The 22810-nt window shown below is 42.2% G+C and overlaps 1 protein-coding gene across 1 annotated transcript in view; it reads left to right on the top strand.

Annotated features, from left to right (window-relative positions):
• LOC120990962 (neuronal acetylcholine receptor subunit alpha-7-like) overlaps positions 1 to 22810 on the top strand; it is a 296293-nt gene that overhangs the window by 179892 nt on the left and 93591 nt on the right. Inside the window, exon 7 of the mRNA XM_040419853.1 lies at positions 13239 to 13433. Within this exon, the coding sequence (XP_040275787.1) occupies positions 13239 to 13433 (195 nt within the window). The remainder of the gene's footprint in view (positions 1 to 13238; positions 13434 to 22810) is intronic.

Here is a 22810-nt window from a genome sequence, read left to right as displayed (position 1 = left end):
TGTGCCACGAATTTTCTAATTTGATACTAGACGACGAATCATCCTCCGTGAGCACCCAACCTTATAAAAGGGTGTGCAGATCTCATCATCCACTACTTTAAATAAATTATTATGTCAGCCAGGCCGAAAGGCAAAATAATGGCCCAGTCATGAAGTGGGGAGGGTGGTAACAGCATAAGAAGTCCACAGAGTGGACCTATGACATATTGATGAGGTGGAAGCAGCATGAGAAGACCACAGAGTGGCCCAATGACAGAGTGTGGAGGTGGCGGCAACAGCAGGAGCATCAGGAGGATACCACAGAGTGGCATGGTGACATAGTGTGGAGATGGCAGCAGCAGCAGGATACCACAGAGTGGCAAGGTGACATAGTGTGGAGATGGCAGTAGCAGCAACATCAGGAGACCACAGATTGGCAAGGTGACATAGTGTGGAGATGGCAGCAGCAGCATCAGGAGACCACAGAGTGGCAAGGTGACATAGTGTGGAGATGGCAGCAGCATCAGGATACCACAGAGTGGCAAGGTGACATAGTGTGGATATGGCAGTAGCAGCAGCAGCAGCATCAGGAGACCACAGAGTGGCAAGGTGACGTGGTGTGAAGATGGCAGCAACAGGATACCACAGAGTGGCAAGGTGACATAGTGTGGAGATGGCAGTAGCAGCATAATCAGGAGACCACAGAGTGGCAAGGTGACATAGTGTGGAGATGGCAGCAGGAGGATACCACAGAGTGGCAAGGTTACATAGTGTTGAGATTACAGCAGCAGCAGGGGGATACCACAGAGTGACAAGGTGACATAGTGTGGAGAAGGCAGTAGAAGCAGCATCAGGAGACCACAGAGTGGCAAGGTGACATAGTGTGGAGATGGCAGCAGCAGGAGGATGCCACAGAGTGGCAAGGTGACATAGTGTGGAGATGGCAGCAGCAGCATCAGGAGACCACAGAGTGGCAAGGTGACATAGTGTGGAGATGGCTGTAGCAGCAGCATCAGGAGACCACAGAGTGGCAAGGTGACATAGTGTGGAGATGGCAGCAGCAGGAGGATACCACAGAGTGGAAAGGTGACATAGTGTGGAGATGGCAATAGCAGCAGCTTCAGGAGACCACAGAGTGGCAAGGTGACATAGTTTAGAGATGGCAGCAGCAGCTGCATCAGGAGACCACAAAGTGACCTGGTAACAGAGTGGGGCGGTGGGTTGCAATACCAGTACCTGCTGATGAAGGTGGGTGAAAGAAGGAGCACTTGGCATCAGATGTGTGGCATCAGGCTGATTGCAGCATCAGAGTAGTAGCTGAGGCAGGTAGTCAGTAGTGTTGAGCGCGAATATTCGAATTGCGAATTTTTTTCTCGAATATCGCAATTTCGAGATTTCGCGAATATTTAGAATATCGTTCTATATATTCGCGAAATAGAATATTCGTTTTTTTTCTTTTTTTTTTTATTATATTTTTTTCTTTCCCACTTCCCTAAAATTGTTCTTACCTGTCCTTTGGATTCCTGGCTTCCTGGCTGCTCCAGTCAGTGGCGTTTTCAACTTACTGCTATATTCCATATTAGCTAAATTACAATCTAATCTATATGTGTATTTTACGAAATTTCGCAATAGTCGCAATTGCGATGCGAGTAATATAACACGAAATATTCGCATGAAGATTTCAACTTAGCACTGCTATACTCCATATTCTAGCCTAATATGGAATATAGCTGTGCTAAGTTAGCACTGCTATATTCCATATTAGGCTAGAATATGGAGTATAGCAGTGCTAAGTTGAAATCTTCATGCGAATATTTCGTGTTATATTAGTCGCATCGCAATTTCGACTTTTTCAAATGTTCTTAATATTGCTCTAACTTCGTCTTTTAGAAATTTCGTAATATTGCTCTAACTTCGTCTCTTAGAATATTACGAATATTCTAAAAGACGAAGTTAGAGCAATATTAAGAAATTTCGTAAAATACACATATAGATTGTAATTTAGCTAATATAGTGCTATAATCCCTTTTTTTTCCTGTAATTTTTTTTTGCCTCTTCTGAACCTAAGTTTTGTAAAATATGTACACTATTAAAAATTATTACTATAGCAGTATATTAGCTTAAATACAATCTATGTGTATTTTACGAAATTTCGTAATATTGCTCTAACTTCGTCTTTTAGAATATTACGAATATTCTAAAAGACGAAGTTAGAGCAATATTAAGAACATTTGCAAAAGTCGAAATTGCGATGCGAGTAATATAACACGAAATAGTCGCATGAAGATTTCAACTTAGCACTGCTATATTCCATATTCTAGCCTAATATGGAATATAGCTGTGCTAAGTTAGCACTGCTATATTCCATATTAGGCTAGAATATGGAATATAGCTGTGCTAAGTTGAAATCTTCATGCGACTATTTCGTGTTATATTACTCGCATCGCAATTTCGACTTTTGCAAATGTTCTTAATATTGCTCTAATTTCGTCTTTTAGAATATTCGTAATATTCTAAGAGACGAAGTTAGAGCAATATTACGAAATTTCGTAAAATACACATATTAGCCTAGCCATAGTCATTAGCATAGGAACGTTGCCTTATACTATCAAGATAAATTTTCGCAATATGCGAAAAAAAAATTTCGCGATAATTGGAATAATTGCGAATATTCGATTTCGACGAATATAACACGAATATTCTTGCGAATATTCGCGAAATATCGCGAAATCGAATATGGCACCTCCCGCTCATCACTAGTAGTCAGAAGAAACTGGTCTCTTTTATCAAAGTGTTGGTGTGGCACCATGGATGATCTAGTCTGATGCATCAGGAATTGGTGGTTGGAAATCCTGGCTGATCCACGCCTGATTCATCTTGACAAAGGTCAGTCTCTCCACATTTTGGGTGGACAGGTGAGTTCTCCTTGGGGTAACTATGGCCCGCACCGCACTAAGCACCCGCTCTGATGCCACACTACCGGCCGGGCAGGACAGCTTTTCCAGGGCAAACTCTGCTAGTTGCGGCCACAAATCCAGTTTGGCTGCCCAGTGGTCCAGCGGATCTTCAATGTGGGTTGGCAGGGTGCTGTCCAAGTATGCCACCACCTGCTTCAGGTCCTGCTCCAGGTCTACCTGCTGCTGGTGAGTAGTTTCTTCACTATGCAGGTGAAGAAAGCTACTCATCAGCGACTGTAGACTCAGGCTGCTGCTGATGGAGCTGGTACTGCTCCTGCCACCACACCCCTCCCCAGCAGCCATGGCAGTGGAACATGAGCACAGAGGGCCCCCCGGTCAGACGTCAGACCTGCGAGAGGATGGACGATGGCGCAGATAGGCAGCGGCCAACTGACTACATAGGATGTCTCTGTAGTAGTTCAGTTTGTCCTCCCTCTCAGTGGGTGTAAAATAGGCCCCCATTCTGGACCAGTAGAAAGGGTCCAACAAGGTGGAGAGCCAGAAGTCATCCCTCTGCCGAATGGTGACAATTCGACTGTCACTACGCAAGCAAGTGAGCATGCATCGGGCCATTTGTGCAAGTGACTCGAACTGCCTCCATCTCTACTGCATACTGCCACGGTGTGTCTGGGTCCTCTGTCTCGTCTTCCTCATGGCCCTGGAGCTCCTCTGGATGCTCCTGCTCCTCCTATCTTGTCACCTGAGTAGAAAAAAACACACATTTGGCTACACATTGCCTGTGATCTAATGTCCTCCTTCCCCTCCACCACCTCTTCTAGTTCAGCCCCCACAGAGCTCATGTGGTCGTGAGATCTAGGTGCCACGTCTCTAGTTCCCTGACCAGCCATTGTTACCAGCATCTGTTCCAGGACATGAAGCAGTGGAATGACCTCGTTCAGCCCGTAGTCCTGGCGACTGACAAATAACGTGGCATCCTCAAAGGGCCTGAGCAAACGACAGGTGTCACGCATGAGCTGCCACTGGCTAACATCGACGTTACACAGGAGAGTACTCCTATCCACCTGTATCATTAAAAAATCGTTGATGGCCTTTCTCTGTTCGTATAGTCGGTCCAACATATGGAGGGTGGAATTCTAACGGGTGGAAAAGTTGCATATCTGCCTATGTTGGGGGATGCCGTTCTGCCGCTGCAGCACAAGGAGGGTGTGCTTTGCGGTGTACCAGTGGCTAAAGTGCATGCAAAGTTTCCTGGCCATTTTTAGGATGTCTTGCAGGAACCAGATTGAACATGTGTGCCATGCAAGGCACATGGCTCAGCCTTCCTTGATGCAGCGCTGACACTATGTTCTTCCTGTTTTTGGTCACCATGGTTCTGATTTTTAGTTGTCGCCGAGAAAGCCAGGATTCGATTTCTTGATAATTCACACGGAGCAGTTTCTCCCCTGTGTGACTCCGTTCGCCAAGGCAAACCAGGTGCAGAACAGTGTGACACTGCCGTGCTCTGCACATGTGTTATGCTGGATGGACACTATAACTTGTCCCAGCAGTGGAGGCTGAGGACATGGTGGAGGATGAGGAGGCAGAGGCGGACATTGTCGCAGGACCAACGACGTGACAACGTGGAGGCGAAAGGGGCGTGACCTGGCCAAGTTGCTGGTGTGGCTGTGCAGGAACCACATTCACCCAGTGAGCCGTAAAGGACATGTACTGTCCCTGACCGTAGTTACAGCTCCACACGTCGGCGTGCCGTGCACTTTGGCAGATACCAACAGGCTCAAGGACTGGCCCACCTTCTGTTCTACATATTTGTGTAGGGCTGGTACTGCCTTTTTCACAAAGAAATGACGGCTTGGGACTCTCCACCTCAGCTCGGCACAAGCCATCAGTTCTCTGAAAGGTGCAGAGTCCACCACTTGGAAAGGGAGTGAGTGCAGCACCAGCAACTTGGACAGCAGCACATTCAACTTCTGCGCCGTTGGATGCGTGCATGCATACTGCTGTCTCTTGGCAATCGCTTTGGTGATCGATTACTTACGGATTAACTGACGAGGAGTAGGAGCAGGAGCATCCGCACCAGCAGAAGATGGGAATGACAGACAGCTCCCTTCGGCTGTGGTGGTGGAGCCTTGACTGGCTGAAACCGGGTGCGTGCCACTGGGTGATGTAGCGGTAGCTGCCGCAGGCTGGACCACCACATCGGAGCCACGGTTCTCCCAGGACATTTTATGATGATGCTGCATATGTTTACGCAGGGCCGTCATGCCAACATTGGCCCCCTGGCCAAGCTTCACCTTCTGCCCACAGATTCTACATATGGCTATGTTAACCTCCAGCGGCTTAACAAAAAACTGCCACACCGCCGAGTAGGTGATTTTACCCCCAACAGTCCGCACTGACTGACTGCTACTACCGCTGCCTCCGTGAACCCCTGCACCACTACTTCCCGGGCAGGTAGGCTGCTGCAAAGTGTGTGGTCTACCCCGTGCCGTTTTGCTCCTGAACTCCCACTGCTGCCACCCTACTGACTCCCGGCCACGCTAGCGACTTGCTGGCTCAGCGGCTGCCTGACAGGCAAGCTGCCACCCTCTTCTCCTGATGAAGATGAAGCCCCTTCTTCACCCGGCTCCCAAATGCGATCGGCTTCATCATCATCAAGTAGTGTCTGCACGTCACTGATGTCCTCCTCAACGGTCTCTGGGTCAGGAGCCTGACAGCTCGCAACACAACTACTTGCCCGCCTACCGGAGGAAGCGGCGGATGTCTCCTCCAGATCTTGGCTGGGCAGTAGCTGCTGACTGTCCTCTAGTAGCTCTACCTCGCTGAAAAGTGGAGCTGAGCCCACAGCGTATAGTACTTCTCGCGGTGATGGAACAGAAAAGGACAGAGGCAGTTTGAGGACAGGTGAGGGCACAGGGCCTGCTCCTGGGCCATGCCAACTAATGGTTGTGTCTGACGAACCCTGATGTCACTTGGGATGACGTGGATGACCGAGATAACCAATCAAGAACTGCTGGGTTGCTGGGCAAGACACGACCGCTAGATGACACCAGGATCTCAGGCCTCTCGCTGCGACTCCTGATCCCACGCCCCCTTACTCTGCTGCGACCTCTGCTTGCGCCAGAAACATTTAGGCTTCTGTCACTCCTCTGTGCATGGCCTGGCACTTCTCTGCCAGACATACTAGCTGAACTAAACAAATTAAATGAAAATTAAAACACCCCTAAAAGCGACAAATATAGTTTACTTTTTGTGCTGAAATAGGCCACTAAACGCTTTCACCATAATTAACTGCAGAAGTGAATTGCGCATATATTTTTCTTGTAGTACTGAAATACGCCCCTATACGCTTTGACTAGAAATAACTGCAACAGTGCAGTGCATATATATTTTTAGTTTTTTACTGTAATACGCCCCTATATGCTTTTAACAGAAATAACTGCAGAAGTGAACTGAGAATAGATTTTTCTTGTTGGACTGAAATAGGCCACTATACGCTTTGACCAGAAAAAACTTAAAGAGTGAAGTGCGTATATATTTTTCTTGTAGTACTGATATAAGATACTAAAGATACTAAGATATAAGCCACTAAAGGCTTTTCTACATAGCACTTGCAGCCCAATAACAAAAAGCTGGAATGACAGAGCTGTCTAATGGCTATTTGGATCCCCCAAATAATCTTTCCCTGCACTTGTAAATCGTTTTCCTATCAATGTCCCTAGCGCCTTCTGACGTCTCTCCTTGCACTAAGATGCTGTGGAATGATTATTTCCTATCCTTTCCCTGCACTTATAAATCTTTTTTTCTGTCTTTTTTTCCCACAATCAGGTTTTTCCAATTGCTGTCCCTAGTGCCTTCACACGTCTGTCCCTGCACTCTGAACGCTGGAAAATGTCTGGCTCTAAGATGGCCACCGTATTTATAGGGCTGTGACATCACAGGGCTGGCTGGCTACTGATTGACTGCATGCAGGCATGTCAATCTGGGTGATCCCACCTTCCCAGAGTTCCTTGCCCCATGTCCTCAGTCCTCACACGTGTAGCCGCCATTTTAGGAAAAATGCGTTTCGTTACCACAAAGCACGAGGAAATTCGCATTCTGATCGAATTCCACTTCATCTGATTCGATTCGCTCATCTCTACTGATGATATACTATCAGTATTGTCATCAGGATTGCTTCAGGATTTAATCAGGATTGACATGCATATTTCTTTCTTCCTTCATTATTTATCCACTTCACAGACTGTAATGTGCGTATTTGGTAACAAATCCGCACAAAACTGAGACATGCTGCGGATTTCAAATACTGATGGAAATTAATTGCCTATGTGAATAGCTCCATTCATATACATTAGCAGCGGATGCCGTTACATAAAATCCGGACTATATATGCATTGCAAATACGCTTGTCTGAAAGCGGCAAAAAATACAGAACAGATGCAGATCTTTTCATTATACCTTATTTCTGAGTAGGCTTCACTACTGGTTTTGGCTCACAATAACTGATCGAAATAAATGACCAAACAACTGAAGTGTGAATGCAGCCTTAGGCCCCTTTCACACGGGCGAGAATTCCGTGCGGGTGCAATGCGTGAGGTGAACGCATTGCACCCGCACTGAATCCGGACCCATTCACTTCAATGGGGCAGTTCAGATGAGCGGTCATTTTCACGCATCACTTGTGCGTTGCATGAAAATCGCAGCATGTTCTATATTTGAGTTTTTCACGCAACGCAGGCCCCATAGAAATGAATGGTTCTGCATGAAAATCGCAAGTATTCGCAAGCAAGTGCGGATGCGGTGCGATTTTCACACATGTTTGCTAGGAGATTATGTAAGTAAATTGATAAAAGTCAATTTACTGTATTTTCCCTTATAACATGGTTAGAAGGGAAAATAATAGGATTCTTAATACAGAATGCTTACTAAAATGTGGCTTCAGGGGTTAAAAAAAAAATTAACTCACCTCATCTTGTTGTTCGCGCAGCCGGCATCTTCTTCTTTCAGGACCTGCCAAAGGACCTTTGATGACGCAATCACGCTCACCACCATCTTCTATCTTCATTCAGCAGTACCTGCGCTGACGTCAACGCGCTCACCACGTGGTGAGCGCGATTGCGTCATCAAAGGTCCTTTGGCAGGTCCTGAAAGAAGATGATGCCGGCTGCGCGAACAACAGGATGAGGTGAGTTAATTTTTTTTAACCCCTAAAGCCACATTTTAGTAAGCATTCTGTATTAAGAATGCTATTATTTTCCCTTATAACCATATTAACAGGGAAAATAATAAAATATACATAACACCTAACCCAAACCCGAAGTCCGGGTTAGGGTCTGGGTACCATAGTCAGTTTTTTATCACACGCGTGCAAAACGCATTGCACCCGCGCGATAAAAACTGAACATCGGAACGCAATCACAGTCAAAACTGACTGCAATTGCGTAACTACTCGCATTTTCCCTGATCGCAGACGCAACGCATCCGGACGTAATCCGCACACGCTCGTCTGCAAGGGGCCTAAGAATGTTTTCTTGTGACACATTGTCCTTCTTGTTAGTGGTGAATTTGAGTTGATATGTTTTACCTTTATGTCTAAAAAAAATCAAAAATTTGCAGAAAATTTGTAAAAATTTGCAATTTTCTAAATTTGAATTTCTCTGATTTTAGGACAAATAGTGATTTCTCGTAAAATAGTTATTAATTAACATTCCCCATAAGTCTACTCTATGCTGGCATCATTTTGTAAATTTCATTTTTATTTTTTTAGGATTTTAGAAGGTTTGGAATTCACGAAGCAAATTTTCAAATTTTCAAAACCGTGTTTTTAAGGACCAATTGAGTTCTGAAGTGACTTTAATGGGCTTACTTAATAGAAATCACCCAAAATGATAGCATTTTAGAAACTACACCCCTCAAACTATTCAAATCTTATTTTAGATACTTTGTTAACCCTTTAGGTGTTCCAAAGGAATTAAAGCAAACTGGAGGGGAAATTATTATTATTATTTTTTTTGTGTGCAGATTTCCCATTTAAATCCATTTTTCCTGTAGCGCAGCAAGGGTTAACAGCAACACAAACATCAATATTTATTACCCTGATTCTGCAGTTTACATAAACACCCCATATGTGGTTGTAAATTTCTTCATGGGCACACTGCAGGACTCAGAAGGAAACGAGCGCCATATTGTTAATGGAGGGTAGATTTATCTGGAATAGTTTTCAGGTGCCATGTCACATTTGAAGAGACCCTGAGAGACCTAGGAAGGAAACCTCAAAAGGTTACCCCATTTTGAAAACTACACCCCTCAAGGAATTTCATAGAATTTAGAAACGCTTGGCTGTGAAAATGAAGAATTACATTTTAGTTCCAATAAAATGTTGCTTTAGTCCCAAATTTTTCATTTTCACAAGGCTCAACAGGAGATAATGCTCCCCAGAATTTGTTATGCATTTTTTCATGAATACAGTATGTGTTATTAGGGGCCATAACTTTTTTTTATTTTTTTGTTGAGCTGTGTGAGCTATGTGAGGATATGTTTGTTGCAGGACAAGCTGTAGTTTTTTTTTTTTTTGTACCATTTTGGAGTACAAATGACTTTTTGATCTTTTTTTATACCATTTTTTAGTAGGTAAGGTTGCCAAAAAATTACAATTCTCTTAGTATTTTTAAATTTGTTATGGGGTTCTTCCTGCGGTATATATGATATGATATGATAATTTTATTCTGTGGGGTGATATGGTTTTGGTGGTACCAAATTTATATATTTTTTTTGTGCTTTACTACTGTTTCAGCATAAAATCACTTTTGTATTAAAAATAAATTCTATTTTGCATTTCCAAATACTAACATCCATAACATTTTTATTTTTGCGTGAGGGCTTGTTTTTTTTTTGCGGGGTGGATTGTAGTTTTTATTGGTATCATTTTGGGGCACATATGTCTTTTTGCTCACCTTTTAAACCATATTTTGGGAGGTCAGTTGGGCAAAGAAATTGCAATTCTGTTAGGCCCCTTTCACACGGGTGAGTTTTCCGCGCGGGTGCAATGCGTGAGTTGAACGCATTGCACCCGCACTGAATCCAGACCCATTCATTTCTATGGGGCTGTGCACATGAGCGGTGATTTTCACGCATCACTTGTGTGTTGCGTTAAAATCGCAGCATGCTCCTCTTTGTGCGTTTTCCACGCAACGCAGGCCCCATAGAAGTGAATAGGGCTGCGTGAAAATAGCAAGCATCCGCAAGCAAGTGCGGATGCGGTGCGATTCTCACGCACGGTTGCTAGGAGACAATCGGGATGGGGACCCGATCATTATTATTTTCCCTTATAACATGGTTATAAGGGAAAATAATAGCATTCTGAATACAGAATGCATAGTACAATAGGGCTGGAGGAGTAAAATAAAAAAAAATAAAAAATGTAACTCACCTTAATCCACTTGTTCGCGCAGCCGGCATCTCTTCTGTCTTGTTCTGCGAGGAATAAGACCTTTGATGATGTCACTACGTTCATCACATGGTCCGTTACATGATCCACACAACTTTAGGACATGTTATATCTTTTGCAGAACAGATACAAGGATGCAGAAAGCACGCAAATGACCTCCATGTGCTTTCTGCATCCGTGTGTCTATTTCACACAAAAAGTAACATGTCCTATCCTTGTCAGTGGTTTGCGGACCGCAAAACGGACATGGTTGTGTGCATGAGGCCTTACATTCACGCATAAAGTTTCCTTCGATTCTAGCAACTCCTCCCTGGTGCGTTTTTTTTTTTGCCAATGAATGTGTTAGTTAAATAGGATCTGTCAGCTCCCCTGACATGTCTGTTTAATAAACATTTCTATTCCTCATGCAATTAAAATTCTGGACCATCTTATATCTGTGTTTTGTTCTGTTCCTCTGTTAATTCTATTAGGAATAAATTGACAACTGTACTTTAGTATTTGGGGAGGATGACCTATGCACTCACACTGCTCAACCAGTGTTGCAATAGCCAGACTGTGTAGGGAGACGACCCTTTTACAAGGGGAATGGTGGCACCCAGATGTCAATATATTCATAAATTTCTAGGAAGAATAACAGAGGAACAGCATAACATATAGTTATAGGATAAGATTATCTAGAATTGGTATGTCAGAAGTGATTACAGGTCATCTTTAAACAGTGAGATGTATGTAGTTATAGTATAGTATATAGTATAGTGTGAGACACTATGATCCGTAATACAGGGGCACCTCAAGGTGCAGTTCTTGCTCCTTTCCTCTTCACGCTGTACACTGCAGACTTCAGGTACAACTCATCTAGCTTCTACTTACAAAAGTTCTCTGATGACTCGGCAATAGTTGGCGTCATCACAGATGAGAATGACATAGAGTACAGGGAACTGACCCAGGAATTTGTGGCTTAGTGTCAGCAGAAAGGATCAATGCCGGGAAGACTAAGGAGATGGTTGTAGACTTCCGCAAGCACAGACATCCTCCTAAACCAGTGGACATCCAACACTTATAAGTACCTGGGTGTACTCCTCAATAATAAGATGGACTGGGCAGATAACATGGATGCACTATATAGAAAGGATCACAACAGGCTTTACCTGCTTAGGAAGCTGAGAGCTTTTGGAGTCAGAGGGTACTTCTCAGGGCCTTTTTGAACTCTGTGGTGGCCTCAGCCATCTTCTTAAGAATGGCCTACTGGCAGAGGCATCGTTAGGTCAAAACATTTGGGGCCGGAGGCATCGTCGAGTGAAGTGCGCATGAGCCGTCTTCCAGCGCACCTCGTTCGACGATGCCTCTGCCAGTGTGCCTGTGCGAGATTACACAGAGGCAAGTGAAGTGAATAAATTAGCTAGGAGGCGGCGCTGGGCGGAGAGGGGATCTGTGGATGACATTTATGTGGATCTGTGGATGACAAGTATAGGGGATCTGTGGATGACACTTATGGGGGATCTGTGGATGACACTTATGGGGGATCTGTGGATGACACTTATGGGGGATCTGTGGATGACACTTATGGGGGATCTGTGGATGACACTTATGGGGATCTGTGGATGACACTTATGGGGGATCTGTGGATGACACTTATGGGGGATCTGTGGATGACACTTATGGGGGATCTGTGGATGACACTTATGGGGGATCTGTGGATGACACTTATGGGGGATCTGTGGATGACACTTATGGGGGATCTGTCGATGACATTTATGGGGGATCTGTCGATGACACTTATGGGGGATCTGTCGATGACACTTATGGGGATCTGTGGATGACATTTATGGGGGATCTGTGGATGACATGTAAGGGGGATCTGTGGATGATACTTATGGGGATCTGTAGATGACACTTTTGGGGGATCTGTGGATGACACTTTTGGGGGATCTGTGGATGACACTTATGGGGGATCTGTGGATGACACTTATGGGGGATCTGTGGATGACATTTATGGGGGATCTGTGGATGGAACTGTTATGGATGATCTGTGGTTAATAACTATAGTTATTAACCCCATTCAGCAGTCCCCTCACTGAAGGGGGGACTGCTGAAATGGGTTAATAACTACTGTGAAGCCCCCCCCCCCCCCGTGGTGATGAGGGTGTGGCTTCATGGGTGGGGGCGTGGCTTCACATGGGCTCATGCCCCGGATCTCTTCAGACTCCAGCAACGCCCCTGCCTACTGGGGTAGCAGCATCTCAACCAGGGAGAGGAAGAGACTTGACAAACTGATTAGAAGGGCCAGCTCCATCGTGGTGATCCCCCTAAAACCAGTGCAGGTGGTAAGTGAGTGAAGGATATTATCCAGGTTGATCTCCATGCTGGAGAATAAGTCCCATCTCATGCATGAGACGATGATAGCATTGGGCAGTATTGTCAGTGACTGATTGCTTCACCCCAAGTGTGAGAAGGAGTGCTATTGGAAGTCATTCCTCCCTGCTGCTGTTAGGCTGTACAACCAACCCAAGTGGAGATATACTGCACTTATTGCCTACAGGTACCGGTGGACATCATTCCATCCAGAGACTGAATTCTATAAGCTGTGATATCCATATCCCTTATTTTTAAAATGTTCTTTTATCTGTTATCTACTGTCATTGTAATGCCTTTATGTTGGAGTTTTTGTACTCTCTGTGCTGCTGTAACACTGTGAATTTCCCCACGGTGGGGCTTATTATTATTTATGTATATTATATGTATTTTATATTTTATATTTATTTAATTTATATTTTTTTCTTTTATATTTTTATTTATAATATAAGGATTATCTTATTTTATAATAAAATTGTAAAGATGACAAGATATAGTTGTATATAATAATATGAATATTAAATCCATTATATTTCATTTTGCAGATGTACCAGGCAAAAGGAATGAATTGTACTATGACTGCTGTAAAGAGCCATACCCAGATGTGACATACACAGTGACAATGCGCAGACGTACATTATACTATGGATTAAATTTATTGATACCTTGCGTTCTTATATCTGGATTAGCGCTGCTGGTGTTCCTGCTGCCTGCTGATTCAGGAGAAAAGATATCACTGGGTAGGAAATAACTTGTCATAATTTGTCTATGGATATATTGGAAGCCAATATTCTTGAGTTATGCAGTCACAATAGAAATAATGTCTTAAGATAAAGTGTATAAAATCTGCACTGACATATTTTCCAATTACAATGAACAATCAAATCAACACTGTTTAATATCCAGTATGCTGAGACAACGTTACATAGCTGCAGTCACATTTTCAATAAATGATCAGGAAGAGAATACAGAAAATCTACAGGGATTTTTATCTTCTTTCATTTTCTTATAATACAAATCACTTAACACATGCAGCATACAAAATATGGCTTATTACTCCCAAGGCTTTGTGATGTGTAATGCTCTCTTGTAGAAAATTACCCCATAAATATCAGAACATCACATCAGACCCCCATATCAGTCCTCCATGTCAGACCCCCAACAGACCTCAGAACAGCCCTTTTCTTTCAGACCCCCATCAGACCTCAGATCAGCCCTTTTGTTTTAGACCCCCATCAGACCTCAGAACAGCCCTTTTGTTTTTCCGCTACGGTTTCGGCGTTGCGCTCCCCTGTCTTTTCCGGCCTACGCTGCACTGTCACCTGACTGTGTGCAGCGTCATGTCATAGTGTGCGCACTACGTCCTGACGCTGTAGGGGTCAGGACAGTGGAGCACGGGCCCTAGCAAGAAGACCAGGGAGGGTGAGTATCGGAAGCGACTGCATAGCTTCTTCCCTGCTCCCGGAACCTAATGCATACTAGTGAGCGCTTCCATAATGGAAGTGCTCACTAGTATTCGCTTTATAAGATGCACGGCCATTTTCCCCCTACTTTTGGGGGGGGCAAAGTGCGCCTTATAAAGCGAAAAATACGGTAATAAATAAAGTGAGGTATAAAACTTGACAATATACAAACTTCCTTTTCCTCTCATACTGTAGGGACAATCGTGTCTATATGTTGGTCGTACTTTTTATACTAGGTTGTTCAACCCCTTAAGGGTCAGGCCAATTTTATAATTTCTTGTTCCTTCCTCGTCTTCTAAGAGCCAGAACTATTTAATTTTTTTGTTCACGTAGCTATATGAGGGCTTATTATTTGTGATATATATATATATATATAGCAAAGAAAGTTCGCAGCACTCCTTGAAAGATAAAATGTGCTCTTTTATTCACACATATCAAGTGACTTATACGGTCACTTGATATGTGTGAATAAAAGAGCACATTTTATCTTTCAAGGAGTGCTGCGAACTTTCTTTGCTGTCTTCCTTCCTGAATCGAGGGACTACCGCGGGCACCCTACATCTCACACAGCTTTAAAGGGAGTGCTGCCACAGTTTTTTTCTATGGATATATATATATATATATATATATATATATTTTTATAATTTTTTTTTTTAATGGCACTATTTAATTTACTATATGTTGCTTTAAAAAATGTAAAAAAATTATTTGGGGGTGAAAGTGAAAAATAATCCCATCATAGTTTTTACGGTGTTCAGTGTGAACTAAAAATGACTACCTTATTCTGTTTCAGTACGATTCCAGCAATATCAAGTTAGTTTGCATAAAGGCAGTTTTTATTATTTTTTACTACTTAAAGGGAACCTGTCACCTGGATTTTGGGTATAGAGTTGAGGACATTGGTTGCTAGATGGTCGCTAGCACATCCGCAATATCTAGTCCCCATAGCTCTGTGTGCTTTTATTGTGTAAAAAAAACCGATTCGATACATATGCAAATTAACATAAAAGAGTCATATCTTACTTGTGTGACCAGAGAAGAGTCATATTTTCAAGCTCTGACTCATGTCAGGTTAATTTGCATATGTATCAAATCGGTTTTTATGCACAATAAAAGCTCACAGAGCTATGGGGACTGGGTATTGCGGATGTGCTAGTGGCCATCTAGCAACCCATGTCCTCAGCTCTATACCCCAAATCCCGGTGACAGGTTCCCTTTAAAAGAAAATCTTAGATTTAATTTTTTTTTGCATTACCATATTCTGACACCCATAACTTGTTTATATTTCTGTCTACAAAGCTATATGAGGGCCTTTTTTGGGGGGGCAGTTATCTGTAGTTTTTATTGACACTATTTTGGGTGTATACCACTCTTTAATCACAATTTATTAAATCTTTTTGCAGGGCAATATGACCAAGAACCTGCAAATCTGCCATTCTTAGTTTATTTTTGTTATAGTGTTCACCATGCACATTAAATATTTTTATATTTTGGATATTTTCAGATGCGGCGATATTAATTATGTTTATCTTTTCATTGTTTATTTTTGTATGTAAATTTGAAGTAATAAAACTGATAGATAAAGGAGCAGGGCCAACTGCAGACCAGACACTCCAATTCTGAGCTTTGTCAACTTGATCACAATCTGAGGTCATCCATGACTTAAAGAGCCTCAATTGACCCCAGGGACATTTGTGTCACCTTCCCTTCCACCCCCTGATAATATTGTGGGGTATATTGTCTCATTTCATCACCCTTCACCAGCCTGAGACTGTGGCCCTGATAGGCCTGAAAAGCACTTAATTTACACTCTCATGGCTGGAGCACCACAGTGCACACTGATCCCTACTAATGCTTATGGGTCGGAGCCTGGTGGGTTAGATAGGGACCTGTGAGAGACCCTGTGATCTCACTGAAGCACCCCACTGGCCGAATTCCATTGTTGCTTTCTTTCAGACCAGATCCTCTGCCTTTCCTGCTTCTGGCACCTGGCAGGAATGAAAGACATAGAAAGGAAGTCATCCCTGCCCTGCCCCTCCTCTATTAATAGCCTGCTGCACTGTCAAGGAGCTCCTCCAAGGCAAAATATGAGTTTTATACTCCTGGAGGCTTTGGGAGGGCTTAATTGGTGCTGTGACTGTTGGACATAAGCCCTGTGACTGTTGGACTTATTACTATTTACCAATTACTGCACTTATCTTGAAGAACCTCCTGGGCTTTTGCCTTTTTTCTGATATACACGTGTATTGTTAGGAGCCCAGTTCAAATTATTCAGGACCACTGATAGTCTATCACTGACTTTTTACATTTGAAAGGACACATCCCTGATTTTTCTGTAGTTCCTTTGACAGCCCACGTTTGCACTTTACCCTGCAAAAAGCTGTTGTTAATATTGTTGAACTCTTTTAAATATTTATTACTCCATAGGGGTGTACAATCAAGTCTCCCCATTATATTCCAAAGATTTCTGATATCCAGCCAAATTTAGGACCAATGTTGGAAATTTCTTAAACACCTGTTTCTAGTATTTTTAAATATTGTACATGCAAATTTTTATCATATAATTCTAAAAAGGCTCTGTAAATGGGAGGTTTTAATCCCCCCACTGAAATACATTTTAAGCTGGCAAGCTAAAAAATAAATATATGGTACCAATGGACTGTCAGTACCAATATATGGTACTGACAGGCCCCCTTTCTCCTTAGCATACTGAAGATATTGCAATTTTAAGAAGGGTTGTCAGCCTCTCCAGACTAGCTCCCGAAGCAAACTTTCAATGATCTTGATTATTCTATTTGGAATAATAAATGGAGAATTGACAAAAATATAAAGTATCATAGGTAATAACCACATTTTAATTAATTAGTGCTATACATCGATAGTCATTGATAGGGCAAGTCTATTCCATATTGTTACTTTAGATCTCATCTTATTTTATAATGGTGTGACATTAGGTTGAATAAAATCAGATGTAGAATGAGATATGTTTATACCTAGGTACCTTATTTATTGATCAGTATTTTTGATATTTAAATCCCCTGGCTTATAGTTACCTAAATCATCTAATGGGATACAGGTTGATTTTTGTTTCCAGTTAATTGACAGCTCAGAGTTAATCCCATAAACCCTAAATACCTCAAAAACTCAAAGATCATGGGACCCAAGAAATAATAACAAGTCATTTGCATAGAGTGATATTTTATTCAGACATCTTCCCATATTGGAAACAAATGGTCTTATCATCTTGTCTAATAATGGCAGCCAGGGGTTCCAATGATATAGTAAAAGGCAAAGGGAAGAGTGGACATCCCTGCCTTGCTCCCCTGCAAATGTTTAAAGGTTTAGACACCTGCCCATTTACTAACACTCTAGTGGAAGGGTCTGTATATAGCAAATTTATCCATGAAATAAAACCCAACCCCAAGATAAGGAAAGGCCATTCCAGTGAATCAAAGGCCTTTGTAGCATCTCTAAATAACATATTCAGATCTTATCAGCAGTTGATTTACCAGTCATAAAGCCAGTCTGATCTTCATGCACTATAGTAGTTAAAATATGCAGTCTGGCAGCTAATTTCTTTTCAAGCAATTTATTATCTGTATTAATTAAAGAGATAGGTCGGTAGGAGTCTATCTGTTGCAGGTTTTTATCCAGTTTAGGTATTACAGTAATCAATGCTTTATGTAGATAAAGAGGAAGCATGCCTGAATCTGTTGAAACATTCCTCTATATTTAGAGTACAGCTCAAAGGGAAGCCCATCCAATGCCACCACATATAACTTATCTTTCTAACGATCCTGTATATCTTGCCATGCTTTTCTATTTTATTCTGATGGATGATCTATGTGTTCTTGATCTTTTAGTCCCAGTTGACAAACTAAATCCTGGGCTATGTTTTTAATAAATATACCTTTTATACATGCCTTGCCTGCACCCCACACCATCAGTGGAGATGTCGTATCCCTATTTACTCAAAAACGTAACTTGTCTCTATAAATATCATCATGTGCTCCAATTATTTCTAACCATGAAGAATTTAGTCTAAAACATGGTCCTTTCACAGTGTCTGTGTCACATAAATTAAGAGACACTTTAAAATTATCCGAAATACCTCTGTGTCATATTTAATATCTCTAATTATTGGCAAAAACTAAATCTATATGTGACAGTGCATTATGTCTTTGAATTGCAAGAAAAAGCTAGCTTTGTCACAACTTTGCAACCTCCACATTTCTGGCCACCCGATCTCTTCTAGAAGGGATTTCAATTTACTAACTCTTCATGTTTTACCCAAGCATGTGCTGTGACATTTATCCATCATGTCCACCATATTAAAATCACCCACTATTATTAGTGCCAAAGTTTATCAATTTTTTTATATACTCCCGTAATTTCAATATTGCCTTTGGTGAATAAGGTGCTTGAATATATATACTAGCAATCACACATTATCTGTTATCCATTCTACAATCCAGGAATGCATATCTTCCATACAATACAAAAATCGGCACCCACCGGTCCTGTTTCTCCAGCCCGAGGAAGCGTGACATCACGTGAAACAACCAAGGATTATTTTTGTCCTCTTTTGTTTATCTGTAATTTGGCATGGCTGCTGAAACAGGACTGATGAGTGCTGCCTTTTGTATTCTATAGAAGATAATGGCCAAGGAGAGAAAAAGGCGCTCATAGGGTAAATAAGTTAAGAGCCGAGCCTCCAGAGCAACAGGAAGAGTGGTACTGCTCACCTGTTGTTGATGCACCTGTTGTTTGGTGCAACTGGACTGGAGGTGGATAGGACTGATTATGTCTCACTGGTGGATGCTGCCGATTCCGTCCGCGTTCCCCTTTGGCGGGGGCCAAGCCGCCGTCTGGGTTGATGAGTAGGATATATTTCCACTGGACTGGGGGTCGAGTGGAGGGGTGGACCCCAATGTTTTTCTTATTGTTAAAGTGACAACGCGTTTCGGGGTTCTGCGGACCCCTTTTTCAAGTCGGTGGGTGGAAACCGCTGGTGGAGAGAGCGCTGCTTCTAGCTCCTGGCACGTGTGGCGTGCCAGGAGCGAGAAGCAGCGCTCTCTCCACCAGCGGTTTCCACCCACCGACTTGAAAAAGGGGTCCGCAGAACCCCGAAACGCGTTGTCACTTTAACAATAAAAAAAACATTGGTTTCTAAAAATTCTCTGGTTGCGTTTTTGCGCCTACGGTCCACCCCTCCACTCGACCCCCTGTCCAGTGGAAATATATCCTTTTGTATTCTATGGAAGATTAATGTTTGCATTGAATCGATTTTGGAAGCGAGCACCACAGAAAGGCTGTTTGACTGTTCAGGCAATTGTGGATTGCTATTAAGGTTTCATGCTATTGCAGAGGAGTGGTGCTGGTGCAGTGTTGGTTCTATGAGGTCATCAGGAATATATACTGTATCTACCCGCCCTATCCTTCTTAATATAATTTATATGGATGTTGATACCTTTATGGATAATTATACTCACACCTCTGGAATATGAGAAGTTTGACAAGAATGAAAATGTGTTGTATGCAAGGATTAGCAAGTATATATGTTTTTTCTTTGGTTAAATATGTATCTTGCAAACAAACAATAGCGGGCAGAATGTTTTAACCCCTTCAGTACTGAGCCACTTTTTATCTTAAATCCCAGGCCAATTTTTACAAATCTGGCATGTCACTTTATATTGTAATAACTTTGGAATGCTTTTACTTATTCAAGCCATTCAAGATTGTTTTCTCATGACACTTGGTACTTCATGTTAGTAGTAAAAGTGAGTCCATATGTTATACTTTTATTTATTAAAAAAAATCCCAAATTTACCGATTTTTTTTTTAAATTTGCAATTTTCGAAATTTGAATTTCTCTGCTTTAAAGACAGATAGTGACACCTCATAAAATAGTTATTACTTTACATTACCTATATGTCTAAATTTATGTTGGCATTGTTTTGTAAATGTAATTTTTTTTAAAAACGTTAGAAGGCTTAGAATTCTAGAAGCAATTTTAAAAATCTTCAAGAAAATTTTCAAAACCCACTTTTTAAAGAACCAGTTCAGTTATGAAGTGATTTTAAGGGGCTTAGATAATTGAAACCATCCATAAATGACCTCACCTTAGAAACTATACCCCTCAAGTTATTCAAAACTGATTTTACAAACTTTACCTTTAGGTGTTCCACAAGAATGAAAGAAAAATGGAGGTGAAATTTCAACATTTCACTTTTTTTTGCAGAGATTCAATTTTAATCAAATGTTCCTGTACCACAGCAAGAGTTAAAGGGGTTATCCCATGACTAATGTAAAAAATTAAATCCGACATCATATAGGCCAGCGCTGTACCTCACATGGATCCAGAGATCTCCCTATTCATTACTCTGCTAGATTTATATGAAGTTGAAAGCAAAAGGGGACTGTCTTTTCTGCTACAAATAAGAGGGGCGTGTCTCAGCTCTTCCTATCAGAGCTCAGGAGGCAGTTTTAGGACGAAACTGAGCATGTGAGGCCTTCTCAGTGAGCAGGTCAAAGAAATAAGAAAAAAAACAGACTGCAGGTGGAGATATACAGATACATTTTATTGAATAACTCACTAGCTATGCTAAATTTTAAATTACATGCAATTCCAAAAGTATTCAAATCCAGGTGCTGGTTTGAAAATTGTAGAATATCTTTTGTGGGACAACCCCTTTAAAAGCCAAACAAACCTCAATATTTATTACCCTGATTCTGCAATTTACAGAAACACTCCATATGCGGTCATAAGCTGATGTATGGGCACATGACAGGGCTCAAAAGGGAAAGAGCAACATATGGTTTTTACAGGGAAGATTTTGCTGGAACAGGCATTTCATAGAATTTAGTAACCCATAGCAAAATGAAAATTACATATATTTCAAGAAAATGTTGCTTTAGGCCCAAATTTTTCATTTTCACAAGGGGTAATAGGAGAAGATGCACCCCACAATTTGCTACCCATTTTATCCTGTATTATCCTGTGGAAACACCCCATATGTGGTCATAAATTGCTGCACCATATAGCTTTTGGAGAGCAGATTTCACTAGAATAATTTTTAGGTGCCATGTCGCATTTGAAGACATCCTGAGGTACCCCTACGGTGGAAACCCCCAATAAGTGACCCTATTTTCGAAACTACTCCCCGCATGGAATTTTTTAAAGGGTGCAGTGAGCATGTTGGTCAAACAAACGTTTAATATAATTTGGAAAGACTTGGCAGTGGAAATGAAAAATTACATATTTTACGAGAAAATTGTGCTTTAGGTCCACATTTTTCATTTACAAGGAGAAAATGCACTCAACAATTTGTTACCCCTTTTGTCCTGAATACAGAAACACCCCATATGTGGTCATAAACTGTTGTTTGGTCACACAGCAAAGCTCAGAAGGGAAGGAGCGCCATATGCCTTTTGGAGGGCAGATTTCACTGGAATCTTTTTTTAGGTGTCATGTGGCATTTAAAGACACCTTGAGGTAACCCTAAAGTGGAAACCCCCAAGAAGTCACCCCATTTTGGAAACTACAACCTTCAAGGAATTTTTCATGGGGTGTAGTGAGCACCATGGCCAAAAAGGCGTTTCATAAAATTTATTAACACTTGAAAATAAAAAATTATGTATTTTAGAAGAAAATGTTGCTTTAGCCCCAAATTTTTCATTTTCACAAAGGGTAACAGGATGTAATATACCCCATAATTTTCTATCCATTTTTTCCTGCATACAACAACCCCCCATGTGTGGTTGTAAAGTGCTGTATGGGCACACCGCAAGGCTCAGAAGAGAAAGGGCACCATGTGCATTTAAAGGATATGGACACTTTTTTTTACACTAATTAATTTATTTTGTGGAGAAAATCATTTCTCCAATTGGTTGTGTTTATTTTTCTTTTTTCTTTTTCCTTCTACAGCCTGCTCTGCTTCCTATAGACAACAGGCTGTTCTCAGTGGATTTACAGAGAATACGTCACCTGACGGATTCTTTGTAACTCCTCCTTGCTCCACACGGGAGTGCGCACTGTCTCCCTCTCCCTGCTAATGACAGCTCCCAATACACATCCCAGGCATGGGCCCTTTCATTATCAGCCCTACCATGTCTGTTAGGGGCTGTAAAACACATCCCTGGCCGGTGCTGTCATTAGCATCCACATTGTATGCTAATGACAGCACTCTGGCCACTCATGTCACTTCACATATAGTGCTGTCAAGCTGGGGGACTGCTCCCTGCCCATTGTCCATGTTCCCATTGCCACCAATTCATAAAAACCCCACCTAAGAAGCAGCGCCATACAGCGGGACACATTACTGGCTTTTTTTGGTATGTCCGCTGCCTGCACCCCAGGTCTGGTCTGGCTGGGAGAGCAGGGGGGTGGGGGGTGCAGTGTGTGCTCACTGATGAAGGGGAGAGGCAATGGTAGAGGAGCAGAGGATGGATGTACGGGGCGGGGCGATAACTGATGAAGGGGAGAGACAATGGTAGAGGAGCAGAGAATGGATGGACTGATGGATGGACAGGGAGGGGGGTTTGGAGCGATCACTGATGAATGGGAGAGCAGCAGAAGATGGATGGCAGGGGGGGTGGCAATCACTGATGAAGGTGAGAGCATCAGAAGATGGATGGCAAGGGGGGTGCAATCA

The sequence above is a fragment of the Bufo bufo genome, chromosome 2 (assembly GCF_905171765.1).
Source record: "Bufo bufo chromosome 2, aBufBuf1.1, whole genome shotgun sequence".
Classification (NCBI taxonomy): Eukaryota; Metazoa; Chordata; class Amphibia; order Anura; family Bufonidae; genus Bufo; species Bufo bufo.
This window is presented reverse-complemented; position numbering and strand designations above follow the sequence as displayed.